Source organism: Pristiophorus japonicus, chromosome 24, assembly GCF_044704955.1.
Source record: "Pristiophorus japonicus isolate sPriJap1 chromosome 24, sPriJap1.hap1, whole genome shotgun sequence".
In the NCBI taxonomy this organism is placed as follows: domain Eukaryota; kingdom Metazoa; phylum Chordata; class Chondrichthyes; family Pristiophoridae; genus Pristiophorus; species Pristiophorus japonicus.
The window spans coordinates 27,539,608-27,560,070 of record NC_092000.1 but is presented as its reverse complement, the minus strand read 5'-3'; the positions used below and the strand labels follow the sequence as shown (position 1 = coordinate 27,560,070).

Below are 20,463 nucleotides of genomic sequence, written 5' to 3'. Positions count from 1 at the left end.
ACATTTCCCCACATTATATTCCATTATACCAGTTGCTGAAGCGTAGCTGTGCGTTGATGCAACTGGTCAGCAGCGGTCAAAATCAATTGGCTGCAGATTGGTTTAGTGGAGGGTTGGGTCAGAGGTCAGGCTCACTCTGCAATGTGCAACTGCAAGAGTCAATTACAGGCTTTGGACATTTGGAGTTCTGCAGTTTTTCTGTTGCAGAGGGAGATTGCGAGTGATTGGTGTGTCCTGCGGTGAGACAACATTTACACATAGCAATAGGTGACACCGAAGACACGCAGGACAGTTGGTGCAGTGTCACTAGTATCAGTCATGGCTCAGTGTCATCTCACTCTCTTTTGGATGAGACATTAAACTGAGGCTCCGCCTGCTCTCTCAGGTGGGCACTATAGGATGATGAGCAGAGGAATTCTCCCCGGTGTCCTGCCAATATATATTCAACCAACACCACTAAAGACAGATTGTCTAGTCATTCTCATTCCTGTTTGTGGGAGCTTGCTGTGCACAAATTGGTTGTTGTGTTTCCTACATTACAAGTGACTACGTCAAAAAAAAGTACTTCATTGGCTGTGAAGCATTTTGGGACGCCCTGTGGTGGTGAAAGTCGCTATATAAATGCAAGTTCTTTCTTTGAAGTTCAGTTGAAGGTCGGGCAGAACACTGTGCAAGAGTGGGTTCAGCCCTAGTGAGGAAAAGGTACAGTCCCCTCATCTTCAGTACGTGGGATAGTTTTATTCCACGGGTATGAAGGATTATCTCACTCAGTTTTTTAAAATTCACTCCCGGGATGTGGGCAAGACCGGCGTTTATTGCCATCCCCTAATTGCCATTGAGAAGGTGGTGGTGAGCCACCTTCTTGAACCGCTGCAGTCCGTGTGGTGAAGGTATTCCCACAGTGCTGTTAGGCAGGGAGTTCCAGGATTTTGACCCAGCGACGATGAAGGAACGGCCAATATATTTCCAAGTCAGGATGGTGTGTGACTTGGAGAGGAACGTGGAGGTGATGGTGTTCCCATGCGCCTGCTGCCCTTGTCCTTCTAGGTGGTAGAGATTGTGGGTTTAGGAGGTGCCGGCCATGTGGCTGGATACTGGCTCCACAGCACTAGTGATCCTAACCATGAAACTATCAAGCAGGTATAGGGGATGCTTCATTCTGCAGTAACAAGATTTTGCTTATTAAGCATTTTTTTGTAACCGGGTACAGGTTGAACCTCTCTTATCCAGAACCCTCGGGCCCTGGCCTGTTCTGCATAAGGGATTTTTCCAGATGAGGGGTGGTCATGTTAAATTGGATGGTACAGGTACTGAGCAAGGGGATATTGGGGCTGGCTGGCTGGCTTGGCACTGGGAGTGCAGCAGAGATATCATGGGGGGGGGGGGGGGAAACGATGGATCTCGGGGTCAGACCAGAGATTGTGGGAGTCAGCAGCGAGGAAGGACTTCAATTTGCTCATGTTGGAGTTCTGCGCATGCGCCACCTGGTGGCCTGGAATGGTGCTGGACAAGGGGTGGTTCTGGATAAAAGGAGGTTCAACCTGTACTTCTATTCGAAGAGACTGAAAACTTTTACAGGCCAAAATCAGCTGAGGCCAACAGGAGCCCCATCCGGTCGGTGCTGATCTTAGCCAGGGCGCCACAGGCAGAAACAGTCCGTCGTGGATCCTGCAGGCAAGTGCACCCCTGTAACAGAGGGGGGAGGTGAGCTAGAATAATGCCGCTACAGTTGAATAGTCTAGCAGCTCTGTCCATCCACACTCGACACTGGTAAAAGGACCAATGTGCAGTCAGCACCCCTGTAACTAGACAACCAACGTGAGTTAGTACCTTTAAAAGAGAGAAAGAAAACAAGAGTGCGAAAGAAGAAAGAGAGCGAGCGAAAGAAAACGAGAGTGCGCGAAAGAGAGAAAGAGAACGAGAAAGAGAAAAAAGAGAAAGAAAAAAAAAAGAGAAAGAGAACAGAGAGAGAGAGAGAGAGAGAGAGAGAGATTACTGTGCACGGTGTAGGAGCTGGGTCTTTCTGTCCAGAGCACACAGGAATAGGAGCAACCAGGTGGTTGCAGATTGGCAACACCCATTTTATCACAAATTAGGAAATATTCCATTCTCTGAACATAAATTAATTTGGTAACAATTTTATCAGAACAATATACACCGTTGCTCCTAGTCCCAATTTTAATACAACTGAGTTCAAGTAAAGGATGTAACTTCACACGGAGATCAGACAAATGAACCGTCCTTCTAGAGAGGGGCAAAACACAAACCTCAACACGGACTCACAACAATTCGATAATAACTTACTTGTGTAAACTTTGTGATCAAATGCGAGTAATTTCGGGCACCCAGTGTCATCACTCACTCCCAGGGCAGGTACAGCACGGGTTAGATACAGAGTAAAGCTCCCTCTACACTGTCCCATCACACACTCCCAGGGCAGGTACAGCACGGGTTAGATACAGAGTAAAGCTCCCTCTACACTGTCCCATCAAACACTCCCAGGGCAAGTACAGCACGGGGTTAGATACAGAGTAAAGCTCCCTCTACACTTCCCAACCACAGAAGAGCATCCCTTACTATACTGGTAGCATTATTCCATCCCCCACCCCACCCCCCTTCCCCCACATGGTGGTCCCTCTCAGAAAATTCTGTGCTGTTAAAACCAGGCCAACCAATACCTGGATGGAGATTGTTCGTAACTCTCCTGGAAGGCTCAGGGACAGTAAAGAACACCATCACCGCGGCCTGTTACCGCTCTTTTTATATGTTCTGCTAATTTTCATGTACAACTTCAGATAGCGCTAATAGATACCCGACACTGGCAGGATCTAGTGTTATTTTGGGGACGACCTGGAGCAGCGCAGCCCCGGGACGCGGGGAGGCTGCTGCAGGCCACAATCCACAAGTTTTAACAACATAATCAGAGCTGAATCTTTCAGACTTGGAATGGTCAATGCTCAACAGGGGGGGGGGGGGCCGGGAACTGGGGGTAGGTGGAGACCAGATCATCTCAACATTGCAAACTGAAGCACACAGTCACTGGTTTGAGGTGAGTGGAGGTGGGGGTTCGGGGAGAAACAAATCAGTGAGAAGGGGGGCGCATCTTTGCCAAATTAACGGCAGACATTAATGGAACATTTTAGCGTCCGTCCAAAGCTTTGTCGCGGGCGATGACCGATTCGTCGAACTTGATCATCAGGGTGGTGCCCTTGTGCCAGTGGGCGGTGACCTTAGCCGGGAAGCCACTGTAGGAGAGGATGGCCTCCACGACGCCCGCCGTGAAGGAGGCACAGTTCAGGGTGCTGTTCTCCTTGGGCACCGAGATGTAGGCGTTGATGAGGGGCTCCTTCTCGATGATGTAGTAGGTCTTGTCGTCGTCGTTGGCCTGCTCCAGCTTGTCGGCCTCCTTGCCGAACAGGGCCTTCCACACGTTGACCTTGATGAAGAGCAGCACGTTGATGACCTTGGTCTCCCGCTTGCCGTTCTTCTCGCGCATCACCAGCACATCCAGGATGCGCACGCCCACCTGCTGGCCCAGCTCCGACAGCTTGGTCTGCAGCTCCGACACCGAGTACACCCGGTTCTGGCAGTACTGCACCATCTCGGAGAAGAGCAGGGCAAAGGCGCTCAGGCTGACCTCGGTCTTGGGCCTGGTGATCGAGCGCTCCAGGATGGCCGACTTGCCCCGGGTGAAGCGCGTATCCATGGCGGTCTCTGCAAACACACAAAGTACAATCATGAAGGACGGCAAGATTGAACGGAGGAACAAAGCCGTGTGGTATATCCGCAGCATACCTACAACCGCTGACTTCTACCTCCGTAACATCGCCTGTCTCCACCCCTTTCCTCAGCTCATCTGCTGCTGAAGCCCTCATCCATGCCTTTGTTACCTCTAGACTTGTCTATTCCAATGCACTCCTGGCCGGCCTCCCACATTCTACCCGACGTAAACTTGAAGTGATCCAAAACTCGGCTGTCCGTGTCCTAACTCGCATCAAGTTCCGCTCACCCATCACCCCCGTGCTCGCTGACCTACATTGGCTTCCGGTTAAGCAACGCTTTGATTTCAAAATTTTCATCCTTACTTTCAAATCCCTACATGGCCTCGCCCCCTCACTATCTCTGTAATCTCCTCCAGCCCCACAACCCTCCCCACCCAAGCTGTCTGCGCTCCTTTAATTCTGGCCCCTTCAGCATCCCTGATTATAATCGCTCAACCATTGGTGGCCCTGCCTTCTGTTGCCTGGGCCCCAAGCTCTGGAACTCCCTCCCTAAACCTCTCCGCTTCTCTATCTCTTTCCCCCTTCAAGACGCTCCTCAATACCGGCCTCTTTGACCAAGCTTTTGGTCATTCACGCTAATTCTACTTATGCGGCTCAATGTCACATTTTCTTTGTCTTCAAATGCTCCTGTGAAGCGGCTTGGGACATTTTACTACCTTAAAGGCACTAGATAAATATATTCAAGTTATTGTTGTTGTTGTTGTTGAAGGTGGTATATAAATACAAGTTGTTGGTATATCCATCTAGAAATACCCCACAGACCCCGTCACTGATTAAACCGTTTCTTAACTGATTTCAGGGTTTTAAAATTCTCATCCTCGTGTTCAAATCCCTCCATGGCCTCCCCCCGCCCTATCTTTGTAACCTCTCCCAGGCCTACAACCCTCAGAGAACTCTGCGCTCCTCTAATTCTGGCTTCTTGTCCAATCCAATTGTCTGCGCTCCACCATCGGTGGCCGTGCCTTCAGCTGCCTGGGCCCTAAGCTTTGGAATTACCTCCCTAAACCTCTCCGCCTCTCTCGCCTCCTTTAAAGGCCTTGGTCACCTACCCCAATATCACCTTGTGTGACTCGGGACCTTTTACTATGTTAAAGGCTCTATATAAATTGTTGTTTTTACCCCCGCTACTCTACCATGTATTGATCGCTCTTTGCGTGAAGAACCTCCTGAAACCAGTCCTAGTTGGCCCTGTACGAGTTTAAATGTGTGCCTGATTATTCTATCTGTTTAATTTGAAACTCAAGATCTACCTCTTCTCTACTGTTTGCTGCCTTCTATACCTCGAGAAAGCTCCCTTCTCAAGTTCCCTCTTTTCAAGGTTGATTAGCCCTACCCTCCCCAGTCTTTTCCACTGCCACTGCTCAGTGGGTAGCCCTCTCTCTCCTTGGAGTCAGAAGGTCGTGGATTCAAGTTCCACTCCAGAGATTTGAGGACATTAATCTAGGCCGATACTCCCACTGCAATACTGAGGGAGCGCTGCACTGTCGGAGGTGCCGTCTTTTGGACGAGACATTAAAACAAGGCTCCGTCTGCTCTCTCAGGTGGACGTAAAGATCCCAGGGTACTATTCATAGGTGAACAAGGGAATTTTCCCCGGTGTCCTAGTCAAGATTTATCTCTCAACTGACATCATTAAAAAAAGATCTGATCATTTATCTTACGGCCGTTTATGGGACCTTGCTGTGCGCAAATGCTGCATTTCCCTACATCGCACCGGCGGCTGAATTCAAAATGTGCTCCATTGCTCAAAGCGCTTTGAGATGTGATAATGTGCGTTATAAATAGGAGTCTGTCTTTCTGAGCTCCATCATGGGCATTTGTAAATCTGCATGTGCTGTCATTCCTTAGTCAAACACCATGCCAACACTCACTGGGATCTCACATACAAAGACCAGCAGTTTGGTGAGGCCGCGCCGTGAGGCTGATGCCCCAGGACCCGAACCCAAGCAAGGGGCAGCACCTTCTGAGGGGGGGTTATTAATAACATAAAGGAGCTACAAGGGAGAGCATTGCCCCACCACCCCAAAACTGTTAACAGTCAGGTTATTACAATACTCCATAACTCACCAACACAGGTGGCCGATTCTCTCCTGCACACTCTGCCGGTTTGGGACACGGGTTGCTACCAGCGTCTGTGGGGGTCCAGCGTGATTTCCTCTCCTTGGATTGACAGCTAGGGAGAGCAGGAGAGTTTAAACAAACTAACCAGTGAGACTGGGAATACTAAATGCTCCCCCCCACCCCCTTCCACCGTAATAGGTACATGTTCTTTTAGGACTGTAGTTTTACAATCCTCTGTACTATTGTTAGTACTAACCTCTGTATCACTACCAGCATTATTCCCCTGTACTGTTATTACTATCCCCAGACTGCTAGTATTGCTAACTCCTATTAATACTCACCCCTGTATTATTATTATTTAGCCTCTGTATTATGATTATGTCCCGGAGCCAGAACCAGGCTGTTCACAACCTTGGTGTCATAGTTGACCCTGAAATTAGCTTCTGGCCACATAGCCACAGCATAACTAAAACAGCCTATTTCCACACCTGTCTCCGCCTCAGCTCATCCACTGCTGAAACCCTCATCCATGCCTTTGTTACCTCCAGTCTTGACTATTCGAACACACTCCTGGCCCACCTCCCACATTCTACCCTACATAAACTAGAGGTGATCCAAAACTCGGCTGCCCGTGTCCTAGCTTGCACCAAGTCCCACTCACCCATCACCCCTGCATTCGCTGACCTACACTGGCTTCTGGTTAAACAACGCCTCGATTTCAAAGTTCTCATCCTTGTTTTCAAATCCCTCCATGGCCTCGCCCCTCCCTATCTCTGTAATCTCCTCCAGTCCCACATCCCCCCCCCCCCCACCAAGATGTCTGCGCTCCTCTAATTCTGCCCTCTTGAGCATCCCTGATTATAATCGCTCAACCATTGGTGGTCGTGCCTTCAGCTACCTGGGCCCCAAGCTCTGGAACTCCCTCCCTAAACCTCTCCGCCTCGCTACCTCTCTTTCCTCCTTCAAGACACCCCTTAAAACCTACCTCTTTGACCAAGCTTTTATTCACCTGCCCTAATTTCTCCTTATGTGGCTCGGTGTCAAATTTTATGCTTTATAATACTCCGGACGTTTCACTATGTTAAGTTGTTGTTATATTATTATTTAGCCCTCATATTATGATGATTATTGATATTTAGCCCTGTATGATGATGATTATTGATATTTACCCCTGTATGATGATGATTATTGATACTTACCCCTGTATTATGATGATTATTGATACTTACCCCTGTATTATGATGATTATTGATATTTACCCCTGTATGATGATGATGATTATTGATATTTACCCCTGTATTATGATGATTATTGATATTTACCCCTGTATGATGATGATTATTGATATTTACCCTTGTATTATGATGATTATTGATATTTACCCTTGTATTATGATGATTATTGATATTTACCCTTGTATTATGATGATTATTGATATTTACCCTTGTATTATGATGATTATTGATATTTACCCCTGTATTATGATGATTATTGATATTTACCCTTGTATTATGATGATTATTGATATTTACCCCTGTATTATGATGATTATTGATATTTACCCTTGTATTATGATGATTATTGACTTGGTATCTCCCCACTCTGTGTTTTTCTCTCCTCTTCCGCCCGGCTCCGGCAGACTGTTTCCGGGTTGCTGACCTTGCGTTGACCCTTTACCTTTCACCCACCCCTGCCCTACTTTATTTCCAAGCTCCGCCCTTTTATTTCTCTCTGATTTTGCCCCCGGGTTTCTCCTCCTCCCGCCCAGTTCTTTCCCTGCCCGTTTTAAACAGTACATTATTGCTATTAATCGTTTTTTTAAATATTGTGTTCCGGGTCAGGCTGGCCCCGCCTCCTCCTCTTGACTGGAACTCTCCTCTGATTGGGCAGCCCGAGTCACGTGGGCCCATGCGGTTGCTGCAGTGCTCCCTGGTGGAGCGAGGTGTGAATTTCACTAGCCTGCAATTCTGCTCAACTTCAGACAGGGGAATGTAGCCAAGCTGCTGACTGTATTCAATACACACGAAGAATGTTAATAAATGCAAGGACTGTAAACATGTTTGCAGTCTTGTGTTGCTGTTACAGCCACTTCCATTTATACAGCACCTTTTAACAGAGTAAAACGTCCAAAAACGCTTACATTGAATAAATGTAAGACAGAGATAGACAGCTTCTTAACTAATAATTAAGGGGTTATGGGGAGCGGGCAGGGAAGTGGACCTGAGTCCATGATCGTGTATGTTGCGTATGGAATAACTCAATTGGCTTAATACGTGAACTCAATCAGGTGCGATTTTATTAGCTCTCAAAGTGAGGATTAAACATGGAGGCTTTCTTTATATACAAGGGTTGCATGTGTGTGTCTGTGGCTCAATGACCTCTGACGATCGCTCCCCCTGGTGGCAGATAAACCCAGGCATACATACATTACATCATTCCCACCCCCCCCTCCCCCCTAAGATCTTGGTATCAGTCCTATTTACAAATTGAGGCTTTCCACTCCCGAGTTGATCGTCTCAGTTCAATTCCAGATCTGGGTGAGCTCTCCGAGTCATTCATGACTTGAGGCTGGGTAGCCGATCTAATAGGAGTGGCAGTGTCCATGTCGGGGATTGAAGGTCCAGATTCATTGACAACAGCAGGGTCTTCTGATGGCTGAATATGAATCGGTTGGTCATTGGTGGTGCCTTCTTCAAGCTGTTCCGATTCGATTGTGTGCCACAATTTCGACTGATCAATGTGCCTCCTGCATGTTTGCCCATTAGTGAGCCTGACAATAAGCACCCTGTTACCCTCCTTGGCCGCAACAGTGCCAGTGACCCACTTGGGGCCTTGACCATAATTGAGCACATACACAGGATCATTAATAAAGATGTCGCATGACATGGCAATGCGATCATGATACCACTGCTGATGTTGATGTCTGTTTTCGACGTGATCATTAAGATCAGGATGGACAAGCCCGAGAGCCTGGTCTTGAGACCTTTCTTCATCAACAGGTCAGCAGGGGGGACCCCGGTAAGCGTGTGGGGTCTCGTCCTGTAACTAAGCAGCACGCATGACAAGCGAGTCTGCAAAGAACCGTGAGTTACTCGTTTCAGGCTCTGCTTGATGGTTTGGACAGTCCGCTCTGCTTGACCATTGGACGTGGGTTTGAATGGTGCTGACCTTACGTGCTTCATGCCATTGAGTCTCACAAACTCTTGAAACTCCAAACTCGTGAAGCACGATCCATTGTCGCTCACAACAATGTCAGGCAGACCATGAGTAGTGAACATGGCACAAATGGTGGCTGTGGATGTGCTGGATGACATGATTACACATTCTATCCATTTGGAATACGCACCCACCATCACCAAAAATGGTAAACGGCTCAATGCATCGGCACAATTCTCGGTGCCAGGTCTATGGCGAATTACATCATCGTAGGCAGATACTGTCAGCGCCCACCTCTGGATGCGGGATGACGCATTGTTATTGATATCTCTATGCTCTAAAAACAAAGATATGAGCGGTTTGTGATCGGTTTCAAGCTCGAAACGAAGCCCAAACAGATACTGCTGCATCTTTTTAACCCCATATACACAGGCTAAAGCTTCTTTCTCTACCATGCTGTAGGCTCTTCCCGCTTTAGACATGCTTCTCAATGCGTACGCAATGGGTTGTAGTTTGCCCGACTCATTGGATTGTTGGAGCACGCAACCAACCCCATGTGATGAAGCATCACAGGCCAATACTAAACGCTTGCACGGGTCATAATGTACCAACAAATTGTTGGAACAAAGCAGATTTCTAGTCTTCTCGAAGGCCCTGTCTTGAGATACACTCCAAACCCAGTTGTCGCCTTTTCTGTGCAGTGGCTCTAATAATGTGCTCAATTTAGGTAAGAAATTACCAAAGTAGTTGAGAAGACCAAGGAACGTACACAGCTCCATCACATTCTGGGGTCTGGGTGCATTTTTGATGGCCTCTGTTTTCGAGTCCGTCGGCCTGATGCTGTGTGTAGCAATCTTCCTTCCCAGGAATTCAACTTTCAATGCCATAAAGATGCAATTTGAACGTTTCAGCCTGAGCCCCACTTTGTCCAGATGACGCAGAACCTCTTCCAGGTTGTGCAGGTGTTCAGCAGTGTCACAACCTGTGACCAGAATGTTGTCTTGGAACACCACTGTAAAGTCCTTACACAATACCACAAATCCACACGAGGCACATTCTATGGATAAGGTCACTCCATGACCTGAACCTTTATTCACAGGACCAAGAAGTGATGACACTGCGTGGGACCTCCCTTTATATACCTGGATGACCAGGTGAGGACTGTCTCTCACAAGTTCACCCCCTGTGGTCAAGGTGTGCATTTCGTACGTATATACAGTATTGCAGTGTTGTTACATACAGGTTACATACATGACATCACCTCCCCCTCAACATCTTATTGGGATCATAGGTTAAGTCTCTCGGGTGGTCTGCGGTCTCTCGTGGAACCCCGCAGTTGGGGCTCTGGTTGTTGAGCCTTGGTATGCGTGTCTGTCACCTGTGGTGATTCCGGCCTGTCCGGGCTGACCGCAGGGACTGTGCATGCTGCTGAATGTTCTTGTTGCTCGTTGGTGGTGGTGTGAATACCATCTCATGATCTTCCTCAGGTTCCTCAGTGTCCATGCTGAACCTTTTCTTTACTTGGTCCAGATGCTTGCGGCATATCTGCCCATTATTAAGTTTAACCACTATGACACCTATTCCCCTCTTTGTCTATTACAGTACCCTCAAGCCATTTGGGCCCCAAAGCATGATTGAGAATAAATACGGGGTCATCAATTTCTATACATCTCCCCCTTGAATTTCGGTCATGGTACTCGTTTTGGGACTGACACTTGCCCTCAACAATGTTGGTCAGGACTGGATGAATGAGGGACAGCCGAGTTTTGACTGTTCGTTTCATGAGTAGCTCCGCGGGCGGGACCCCCGTGAGCGAGTGCGGTCGGGACCTATAGGCCAGCATGAGGTGCGATAGGCGGCATTGAAGGGAGGGTCCTTGAATCCAGAGCATGCCTTGTTTTATGATTTGGACCGCACGTTCCGCCTGGCCATTGGAGGCCGGCTTGAACGATGCTGTCCTGACATGGTTAATGCCATTACCCGACATGAACTCCCGGAATTCGTAGCTTGTGAAACATGGGCCATTATCGCTAACAAGGATGTCCAGCAAGCCGTGGGTTGCAAAGACCGTACGCAGATTCTCCACGGTGGTGGATGTCGTGCACGAATTCAAAATGATGCACTCGATCCATTTCGCATTTTTCCCATGAACAGGCCCGCATAATCTACGTGAATACGTGACCATGGCCTGGTGGGCCAGGGACACGGGCTGAGCGGAGCCTCCCTGGGGGCATTAACTAGCTGGGCACACGTCGTGCACCTGCGAACACAGTGTTCCAGGTCTGAATCAATTCCTGGCCACCATACATGTGACTGGGCAATGGCCTTCATCAGCACAATGCCCAGTCAGGACACATTTCTTAATCAGGGATAGGAGGGGATCTCTGTTGGTCCAAATTTTGATCTGGCGGGCTGTGATGGGGGAGCCTGCGCTGTCAAAGGCATTGACAGCCATGACCATCTCAGCGCTTTGCTCCGCTGCCCCCTCGGTGGTGGCCAGTGGAAGCCTGCTGAGCGCGTCAGTGCAGTTTTTGGTGCCGGATGGTGTAGTCATACGCAGTGAGCGTGAGAGCCCATCGCTGTATGCGGGCAGACACTTTGGCATTGACAGCCTTGCTGTCTGACAGCAGGGATGTTAACGGCTTGTGGTCCATTTCTAATTCGAACCTCCTGCTAAAAAGGTACTGATGCAGCTTTTTCACCCCATAGACACATGCGAGTGCTTCCTTCTCAACCATCCCATATCCCTGTTCAGCTTGAGAGAGCAACCTGGAGGCATAAGCCACAGGTTGTTGTTGGCCCTCAGCGTTACCCTGCTGCAATACACACCCAACCCCATAGGACGATGCATCACATGTCAGAACCAATTTCTTACGGGGGCCATACAGGGTCAACAACTTATTTGAACAAAGTAGGTTCCGCGCCCGATTGAAGCCCGTTCCTGACTGTCCGCCCAAAATCAATCGCAACCCTTACGCAGGAGCACGTGTAGCGGCTCCAACAATGTGCTTAAGTTCAGCAGAGAGTTCCCGAAATAGTTCAAGAGTCCCAGGAATGAACGCAACGCCAATGTGTTGCAGGGCCTGGGCGCTCGTCGAATCGCCTCCGTTTTGGATTCGGTGGGCCGAATCCCATCTGCAGCAACCCTCCTGCCCAGAAACTCGACCTCAGGAGCTAAGAACACACACTTAGACTTCTTGAGTCACAGGCCTACCCTGTCCAGTCGGCGTAGCACCTCCTCCATGTTGTGGAGGTGTTCCTCGGTGTCACGACCGGTGATGAGGATGTCGTCCTAAAATACGATTGTTCCGGGAATGGATTTGAGCAGGCTTTCCATGTTTCTTTCAAAAGTCGCGGCCGCTGATCGAATGCCAAACGGACACCTGTTGTAAATGAACAGTCCCTTGTGCGTGGTGATGGTGGTCAGTAGTTTAGATTCGTTGGCCAGTTCTTGGGTCATGTAGGCTGAAGTGAGGTCCAACTTGGTGAACAGCTTGCCACCTGCCAGCGTGGCAAAAAGGTCCTCCACTCTCGGGAGCGGGTATTGGTCTTGTAAGGACACCCGGTTGATAGTGGCCTTGTAGTCGGAACAGATCCTGACCGAGCTATCCGCTTTTAGGACGGGAACGATGGGGCTTGCCCAGTCGCTGAATTCAACGGACGAGATGATGCCCTCTCTCAGCAACCGGTCCAACTCGCTCTCAATTTTCTCCTGCATCACATACGGCACAGCTCTGGCTTTGTGGTGCACTGGTCCGGGGTGATGCGTATCACTACTTTGGTACCTTTGAATGTCCCGACGCCAGGTTGAAATAGTGACTCAAATTGCTGTAGGACCTGTGAGCATGAACTTTGCTCCACAGATGACATGGCGTGCACATCACCCCATTTCCAGTTCATCTCAGCTAACCAGCTGCTCCCCAACAGTGCGGGACCAGTGCCTAGGACAATCCAGAGCGGCAGCCGGTTCACCGATCCATTGTGTGTGATCGCCAACATTGCACTGCCTAGCACTAGAATGATTTATTTGGAGTACGTCCGTAATTGTGTCTCAATACGTTCTAGTTTGGGTCTGCTGGCTTTGAGTGGCCACAGCTTTTCGAATTGTTGAACGCTCATGGGTGACTGGCTGGCCTCCGTGTCCAGCTTCATGCGTACAGGGATGCCGTTTAATAGGACCTTCATCATCATTGGTGTTTTGGTGTATGAGCTGTGAATGTTGAACTTCAGCGTCCATTGATTTGCCCCCCGCGTCATCCTGCCTCGCAGACCCCTCATCTGGTTCATCCACCTCGTATATTAGCCTGGTTACAGGCTTTCTGCACATTCTGGCTGAATGGCCACTGAGGTTACAATTTCTGCAGACGAACTGTTGAAACCTGCAAGTCCTGGCAGCATGTCTGCCCCCACACCTCCAGCATGAACTGAGATTCCCATTGTTGTGAACAAAAGAGCTGTTACAAGGCATTCCTCGCTGATTGTCCCTTTGACTGCTCTTAAGCACCCTGTCAGTGGGTGTCAATGGCCCCATCCCGGGCCGCGTTTTCCACTGGGGGGGTGTAAATGTCCGTTCAGCCTGTCATTGTCTCTGTTGGAGACTTACTCCTGGGTCTATTGCTGCCTGGGGTGTGTCGAACTGCCCTTGCCTGCCTGCGGGGCTCCGTGTCGCGTTTATGATATTGACTCCCTGATCCATTGCCACGTTGGAGGCAGAATTGCGCGCATATATTATCTTGGTTTCCTTCTCCCCCGCCATAAAGGTCTGAGCCATCAACGCCGCCGCTTCCAAGGTCAAGCCCTTGATCTCAATTAGCTTTCTGAAAATCCCAGCATGACCGATACCCTCAATAAAGAAATCCCTTAGCATCTCCCTCCTGCAGGCATCTGTGAACTTACAGAGGCTGGCCAAGCGCCTGAGGTCCGCAATAAAATCCGGTATGCTCTGTCCTTCCCGACGTTGATGTGTATAGAATCTGTGTTGGGCCATGTGTACGCTGCCGGTTTGAGGTGCTCACCGATTAGTTTGCTGAGCTCTTCAAAGGTTTTGTCCGCCGGCTTCTCGGGTACGAGCAGGACTTTCATGAGCGCATAAGTCTTAGGTCAGTAGATGGGCCCTTCGCTTGTCGGCCGCTGCGTCTCCCAGCCAGTCCTTCGTGACAAAGCTCTGCTGGAGCCTCTCAATGAAATTGTCCCAGTCCTCACCAACACAGTACCGTTCATCTGTGCTGCTGGTGGCCATTCTCGTGGGTCATTGATTCCCGTTTCTCGTCGCCAATGTAAAGTCTTTACACAATACCACAAATCCACACGAGGCACATTCTGTGGACAAGGTCACTCCATGACCTGAACCTTTATTCACAGGACCAAGAAGTGATGACCCTGCATGGGACCTCCCTTTATATACCTGGATGACCAAGTGAGGAATGTCTCCCACAAGTTCACCCCCTGTGGTCAAGGTGTGCATTTCTTACTTATATACAGTATTGCAGTGTTGTTACATAAAGGTTACATACATGACAACCACGGTTCTAGGGACGGACTTCAGGAAACTCTCCATATTTCTCTGAAATAATGCTGCAGCCGAGCGAATTCCAATAAGCCCTTTATGCGTATTGATGCAAGTAAGTTCCTTTGACGATTCGACAAGCTCCTGTGTCATATAGGCCGACGTCAGATCCAATTTAGTGAACGACTTTCCCCTGGCAAGTGTTGCCAATAGGTCATTAGCCTTTGGTAACGGGTACTGATCCTGCTTCCAAACTCGGTTGATCGTAACCTTGTAGGCTCCACAAATCCTGACAGTGCCATCACTCTCTAGCACAGGAACAATGGGACTGGCCCATTTGTTAAATTCGACCAGTGAAATGACCCCTTCACGTTGGAGTCTGTCCAGTTTGATTTCGACCTTCTCCCTCATCACATACAGGACCACCTGGGCTTTGTGATTGATGGGTCTTGCATCTGAGCTCAGGTGGATCTGCACCGTGGCTCCCGCGAAGTTGCCGATGCCCGGTTCAAACAGCGAGGGAAATTTGCTCAGCACTTGAGCACACGAAGCGTTATCCACCGATGACAAAGCTTTGATATCGTTCCAGTTCCACTTTATTTTTTCGAGCCAACTCCTGCCGAACAGCGTTGGACCATTGCCTGGAATGATCCACAGCGATAGATCATGAACCGCCCCATCGTACGACACCTTGACTGCTGCACTGCCAATCACTGGTATGAGCTCTTTGGTGTAGGTACGCAATTTTGCCTTTACTGGACTCAGCTTGGGTTTCACTGCCTTGGTGTCCCACAGCTTTTCGAAAGTCCTCTGGCTTATAATTGACTAACTCGCACCCGTGCCTAATTCCATAGGTACCGGCACGCCGTTCAATTTTACTTCAATCATTATCAGTTGGCTCTTTGTCAGGAACGAATGTACACAAAACACTTCCTCCTCGAGTATCTCGGGTTGCATTGCCGGATCCGCTCCGAATCGGTCATCATCCACGTGGTGTGTAACAGCACGCTGGCTGAGCTGCGGACACATCCGCTGAAGGTGTTCCATTTTCGCACAACCTCTACAAATATACTGCCTGAAACTGCACTGATGGGGCCGATGATTGCCCCCACAATGCCAACACGGTGAAATCAGATTCGTGCCCAATGGCGGACTTCGAGCATCTGCAGGTTTCACAAACACAGGGTAGGCCCTGCCAGGTGCAGCTCTGCCAACCGATGACACAATCCCATCCTCGTCGCCAAATGTTGCGTATGCAATAACTCAAAAGGCTTAGTACCTTAAACTCAATCAGGTGCGGCCTGATTCTACTTTATTAGCTCTCAAAGTGAGCATTAAACATGGAGGCTTTCTTTATATACAAGGGCTGCACGTGTGTGTCTGTGGCCCAATGACCTGCGACGGTCTCTCCCCCTGGTGGCAGGTAAACCCAGGCATACATACATTACAGTATTAAATGGAGGAGCAGGCTCGAGGGGCCGTATGGCCTACTCTTGCTCCTATTTCTTATGTTCTTATGTTCTTACAGGAGCGTGATCAAACACAATTTGACTCCGAGCCACATAAAGAGATATTGGGACAGATGGCCTGACAGATTGAGGCGTCAGCAGGGCATATAATTAGCAAATGTATTTCAACACAGATAAATGTGGGGTATTACATTTTGCTAAGAAAAATAAGGAAGTCACATATTACTTGGAGAATAAGAATGTAAATGCAATAGACAAGCAAAGGGATCTGGGAGTACAAATAGACAAACCACTAAAAGTCGCGACACAGGTTAACAAGGCCGTAAAAAATGCAAACCAAGTACTGTTTATTTCTAGAGGGATGGAATTGAAAGGTAGAGAAGTTATGCTACACTTGTATCTAACTTTGGTCAGATCACCAGGAGAGACCTTATTCAGGTGTATAAAATTATGAAGGGCCTAGATTGAGTGGATAGGAAGGACCTATTTCTCTTAACAGTGGGGTCAACAACCAGGGGGCATAGATTTAAAGTAATTGGTAGGAGGTTTGCGGGGATTTTTTTTCACCCAGAGGGTGGTGGGGGTCTGGAACTCATTGCCTCAAAGGATGGTAGAGGCAGAGACCATCAGCGCATTTAAAAAGTAAAAGAAAGAAAGACTTGCATTTATATAGAACCTTTCACGACCACCAGACATCTCAAAGCGCTTTACAGTCAATGAAGTACTTTCAGAGTGTAGTCACTGTTGTAATGTGGGAAATGTCATGGCTACTGTTGGTACTATCACAAGGTGTGCCACCAGAGGGCATAGCAGTGGGAGACTTGTAGGTTACCTGTACAGGTGTGCCTGGCCTAGTATAAAAGGCACCAGGTGTGATCCTCACTCTGGAATTAACAATGCCCCATGGAATCATTACTAGAGCATCTAAGGACACAACAATTGGCGACGAGATTACGAACTTTCACGTGAAAATGTCTACCCTTGGTACATTGCAGCAGTTTGCCGATGGTGATAATTGGGACGTCTTTGTGGAGAGGCTAGAACATTTCTTCACAGCAAACGACCTGGCAGGAGACGACCCGGCCTCACTGGCTGATAAGCGCCGCGCTATCCCGCTAACTAGTTGTGGACCCACCGTCTATGGTCTCGTCAGGAACTTGCTGGCACCAGTGAAGACAACGACCAAGTCGTACAAGGAGCTCGTATCCCTGATCCATGAGCAACTCAAGCCCAAGGAAAGCATCCTCACAGCTAGACACCGGTTCTATAGCCACCGACGGCCCAAAGGCCAGGAAGTCACGAAGTACGCCACAGACCTCAGGAGGCTGGCGGCACTGTGTGAGTTCAGCACCCACCTCAACGAAGCGCTGACATTTTTGTCATTGGAATTGGCCATGAGGGCCTTCTTCACAAGCTACTGTCGGCGGATACCACAGTCACACTGCAGAAGGCCATCTCTGTGAGCCAGTCATTCATGACCTCTGTAGTGTCCTTACACCTTACTATAGAATCACACGAGGCACATACTGGAGACAAGATCATTCTGTTACCTGAACCTTTATTCACAGGACCAAGGAGTCATGACCCTGTGTGGGACCTCCATTTATATACCTGGATGACCAGGTGAGGAGTGTCTCCCACAAGTTCACCCCCTGTGATCAAAATGTGCATTTCTCAGGTGTATATAGTGTACAGTGTTGTTACATAAAGGTTACAGTTATGTGAAGGTTTCAAACATGACATCACCTCCCCCCCACGTCTTTCGGGCGGTCGACGCTCTCTCGTGGAGCGCCGCAGTTAGGGCTCTGGTGGTTGAGCCTTGGCATGCGTCTCTGTCGCCTGATGTGATTCGGGCCTGTCCGGGCTGGCCGCAGGGACTGTGCATGTTGGTGAATGGCCTTGTTGTTCGTTCACTGGCGGTGGTGTGGGCAGCATCTCATTATCTTCCTCAGGTTCCTCAGTGTCCATGCTGAACCTTTTCTTTACTTGGTCCAGATGTTTGCGGCATATCTGGCCATTGTTAAGTCTGACCACTATGACTCTATTCCCCTCTTTGCCAATTACAGTACCCTCAAACCACTTGGGTCCCAAAGCATGATTGAGAACGAATACAAGGTCATTGATTTCTAAGCATCTCCCCACTGAGATCATGACACACGATCTGGGACTAGCGCTTGCCCTCAACAATGTCTGACAGGGCTGGATGAATGAGGGACAGCCGCGTTTTAAACGTGCGGCGTTCTCAATCATGCTTTGGGACCCAAGTGGCTTGAGGGTACTGTACTTGGCAAAGAGGGGAATAGGGTCATAGTGGTCAGACTTAACAATGGGCAGATATGCTGCAAACATCTGGACCAAGTAAAGAAAAGGTTCAGCATGGACACTGAGGAACCTAAGGAAGATTATGAGATGTTACCCACACCACTGCCAGTGAATGAGCAACAAGGATATTCACCAGCATGCACAGTCCCTGCGGTGTCGAAAGTCTCAACAGCCATGACCATCTCCGCGTTTTGCTCCGACGCCCCCTCAGTGGTCGCCAGTGGGAGCCTGTGAGTGTGCTTGGCCGGTGCCATATGGTGTAGTCATACGCAGCCAGTGTGAGGGACCACCGCTGTATGCGAGCTGACGCATTGGCATTGACAGCCTTGCTGTCGGACAACAGGGATGTTAACGGCTTGTGGTCCGTTTCTAAATCGAACCTTCTGCCGACAAGGTACTGGTGCATCTTTTTCACCCCGTAGACACATGTGAGTGCTTCCTTTTCAACCATCCCATATCCCCGTTCTGCCTGGGAGAGCGACCTGGAGGCATAAGCCACAGGTTGGAGTTGGCCCTCAGCATTACTCTGCTGCAACACGCACCCAACCCCATAGGATGATGCACCACACGTTAAAACCAGTTTCTTACAGGGGTTGTACAGGGTCAACAGCTTGTTAGAACACAGCAGGTTCCATGTCCGATTGAAAGCCCGTTCTTGACAGTCCCCCCAAAACCATTCGCAACCCTTACGCAGGGGCACGTGTAGCAGCTCCAACAATGTGCTTAAGTTCGGCAGAAAGTTTCCAAAGTAGTTCAAGAGTCCCAGGAATGACTGCAACTCCGATGTGTTGCCGGGCCTGGGCACACAACGGATCGCCTCCATTTTGGATTCGGTAGGCTGGATCCCGTCTGCGGCAATCCTCGTGCCCAAAAACTCGACCTGTGGGGCCAAAAACACACACTTGGACTTCTTTAGTCACAAGCCTATCCGGTCCAGTCGGCGTAACACCTCCCCCAGGTTGTGAAGGTGTTCCTCGGTATCTCGACCCGTGATTAGGATGTCATCTTGGAATATGATTGTTCGCTGATTTGAGCAAGCTTTCCATGTTCCTCTGGAAGATAGCGACCGCTGAGCAAATGCCAAACGGACACCTGTTGTAAACAAATAGCCCCTTGTGCATAGTGATGGTGGTCAGTAGCTTGGATTCTTCAGCCAGTTCCTGAGTCATGTCGACTGAAGTGAGGTCCAACTTGGTGAACAGCTTGCCACCTGCCAGCGAGGCAAAAAGATCCTCCACTCTCGGAAGCGGGTAATTGTCCTGTAGTGACACTCGGTTGATGGTGGTCTTGTAGTCGCCACAGATCCTGACCGAGCCATCCGCTTTAAGGACAGGAACGATGGGTCTTGCCCAGTCACTGAATTCAACAGGCGAAATTATGCCCTCTCTGAGCAGCCTGCCGAACTCACTCTCAATTCTCTCACACATCACATATAGCACGGCTCTGGCTTTGTGGTGCACTGGTCTGGCGTCCGGGGTGATGCGTGTCACTACTTTGGTGCCTTTAAAAGTAACTCGAATTTCTGTCGGACCTGTGAGCATGAACTTCGCTCCTCAGATGAAATGGCGTGCACATCCCCCCATTTCCAGTTCATCTCGGCTAGCCAGCTCCTCCCCAAGAGCGTGGGACCATTCCCCGGGACAATCCAGAGTGGCAGCCGGTTCTCCGATCCATTGTGTGTGACCACCAAGTTTGCACTGCCTAGCACTGGGATGATCTCTCTGGTGTACGTCCGTGACTGCGTGTCAATGCATTCCAGTTTGGGCCCGTTAGCTTTGAGTGGCCATAGTTTCTCGAATTGTTGGACACTCATAAGTGACTGGCTGGCTCCTGTGTCCAGCTCCATGCATACCGGGATGCCATTTAATAGGACTTTCATCATCATAGGTGGCGTTTTGGTATACGAGCTGTGGATGTCTGCCACATGAACCCGCTGGACTTCAGCATCCATAGCTTTGCCCCAAGCATCAACCTGCCTTGCAGACCCCTCGTCTGGTTCCTCTGCCTTGTAAACTTGCCTCGCTACGGGCTTTCTGCACATTCTGGCCAAATATCCACTGAAGTTACAGTTTCTACAGATAAATTGTTGAAACCTACAGGTTCTCGCAGCATGTCTGCCATCGCACCTCCAGCATGAGCTGAGATTGTTGTGAACAAAGGAACTGTT

The 20,463-nt window shown here is 49.2% G+C and overlaps 1 protein-coding gene across 3 annotated transcripts in view; it reads right to left on the bottom strand.

The window, feature by feature from the left end:
* Window positions 1–2,060: 2,060 nt before the first annotated feature.
* The window catches only part of trappc5 (trafficking protein particle complex subunit 5), a 55,472-nt gene continuing 37,069 nt past the window's right edge, over window positions 2,061–20,463 (bottom strand). The window contains exons 1-3 of one of the 3 annotated variants that reach the window (XM_070867061.1): window positions 7,406–7,493; window positions 5,850–5,955; window positions 2,061–3,714 (exon numbers count right to left, since the gene is read on the bottom strand). In XM_070867061.1, the coding sequence (XP_070723162.1) occupies window positions 3,140–3,706 (567 nt within the window). In that variant the 5' untranslated portion in view covers window positions 3,707–3,714; window positions 5,850–5,955; window positions 7,406–7,493 and the 3' untranslated portion in view covers window positions 2,061–3,139. Of the gene's footprint in view, window positions 3,715–5,849; window positions 5,956–7,195; window positions 7,219–7,405; window positions 7,494–20,463 lie in introns of those variants that run through there. The other 2 variants (XM_070867062.1, XM_070867063.1) reach the window with 2 other exon arrangements.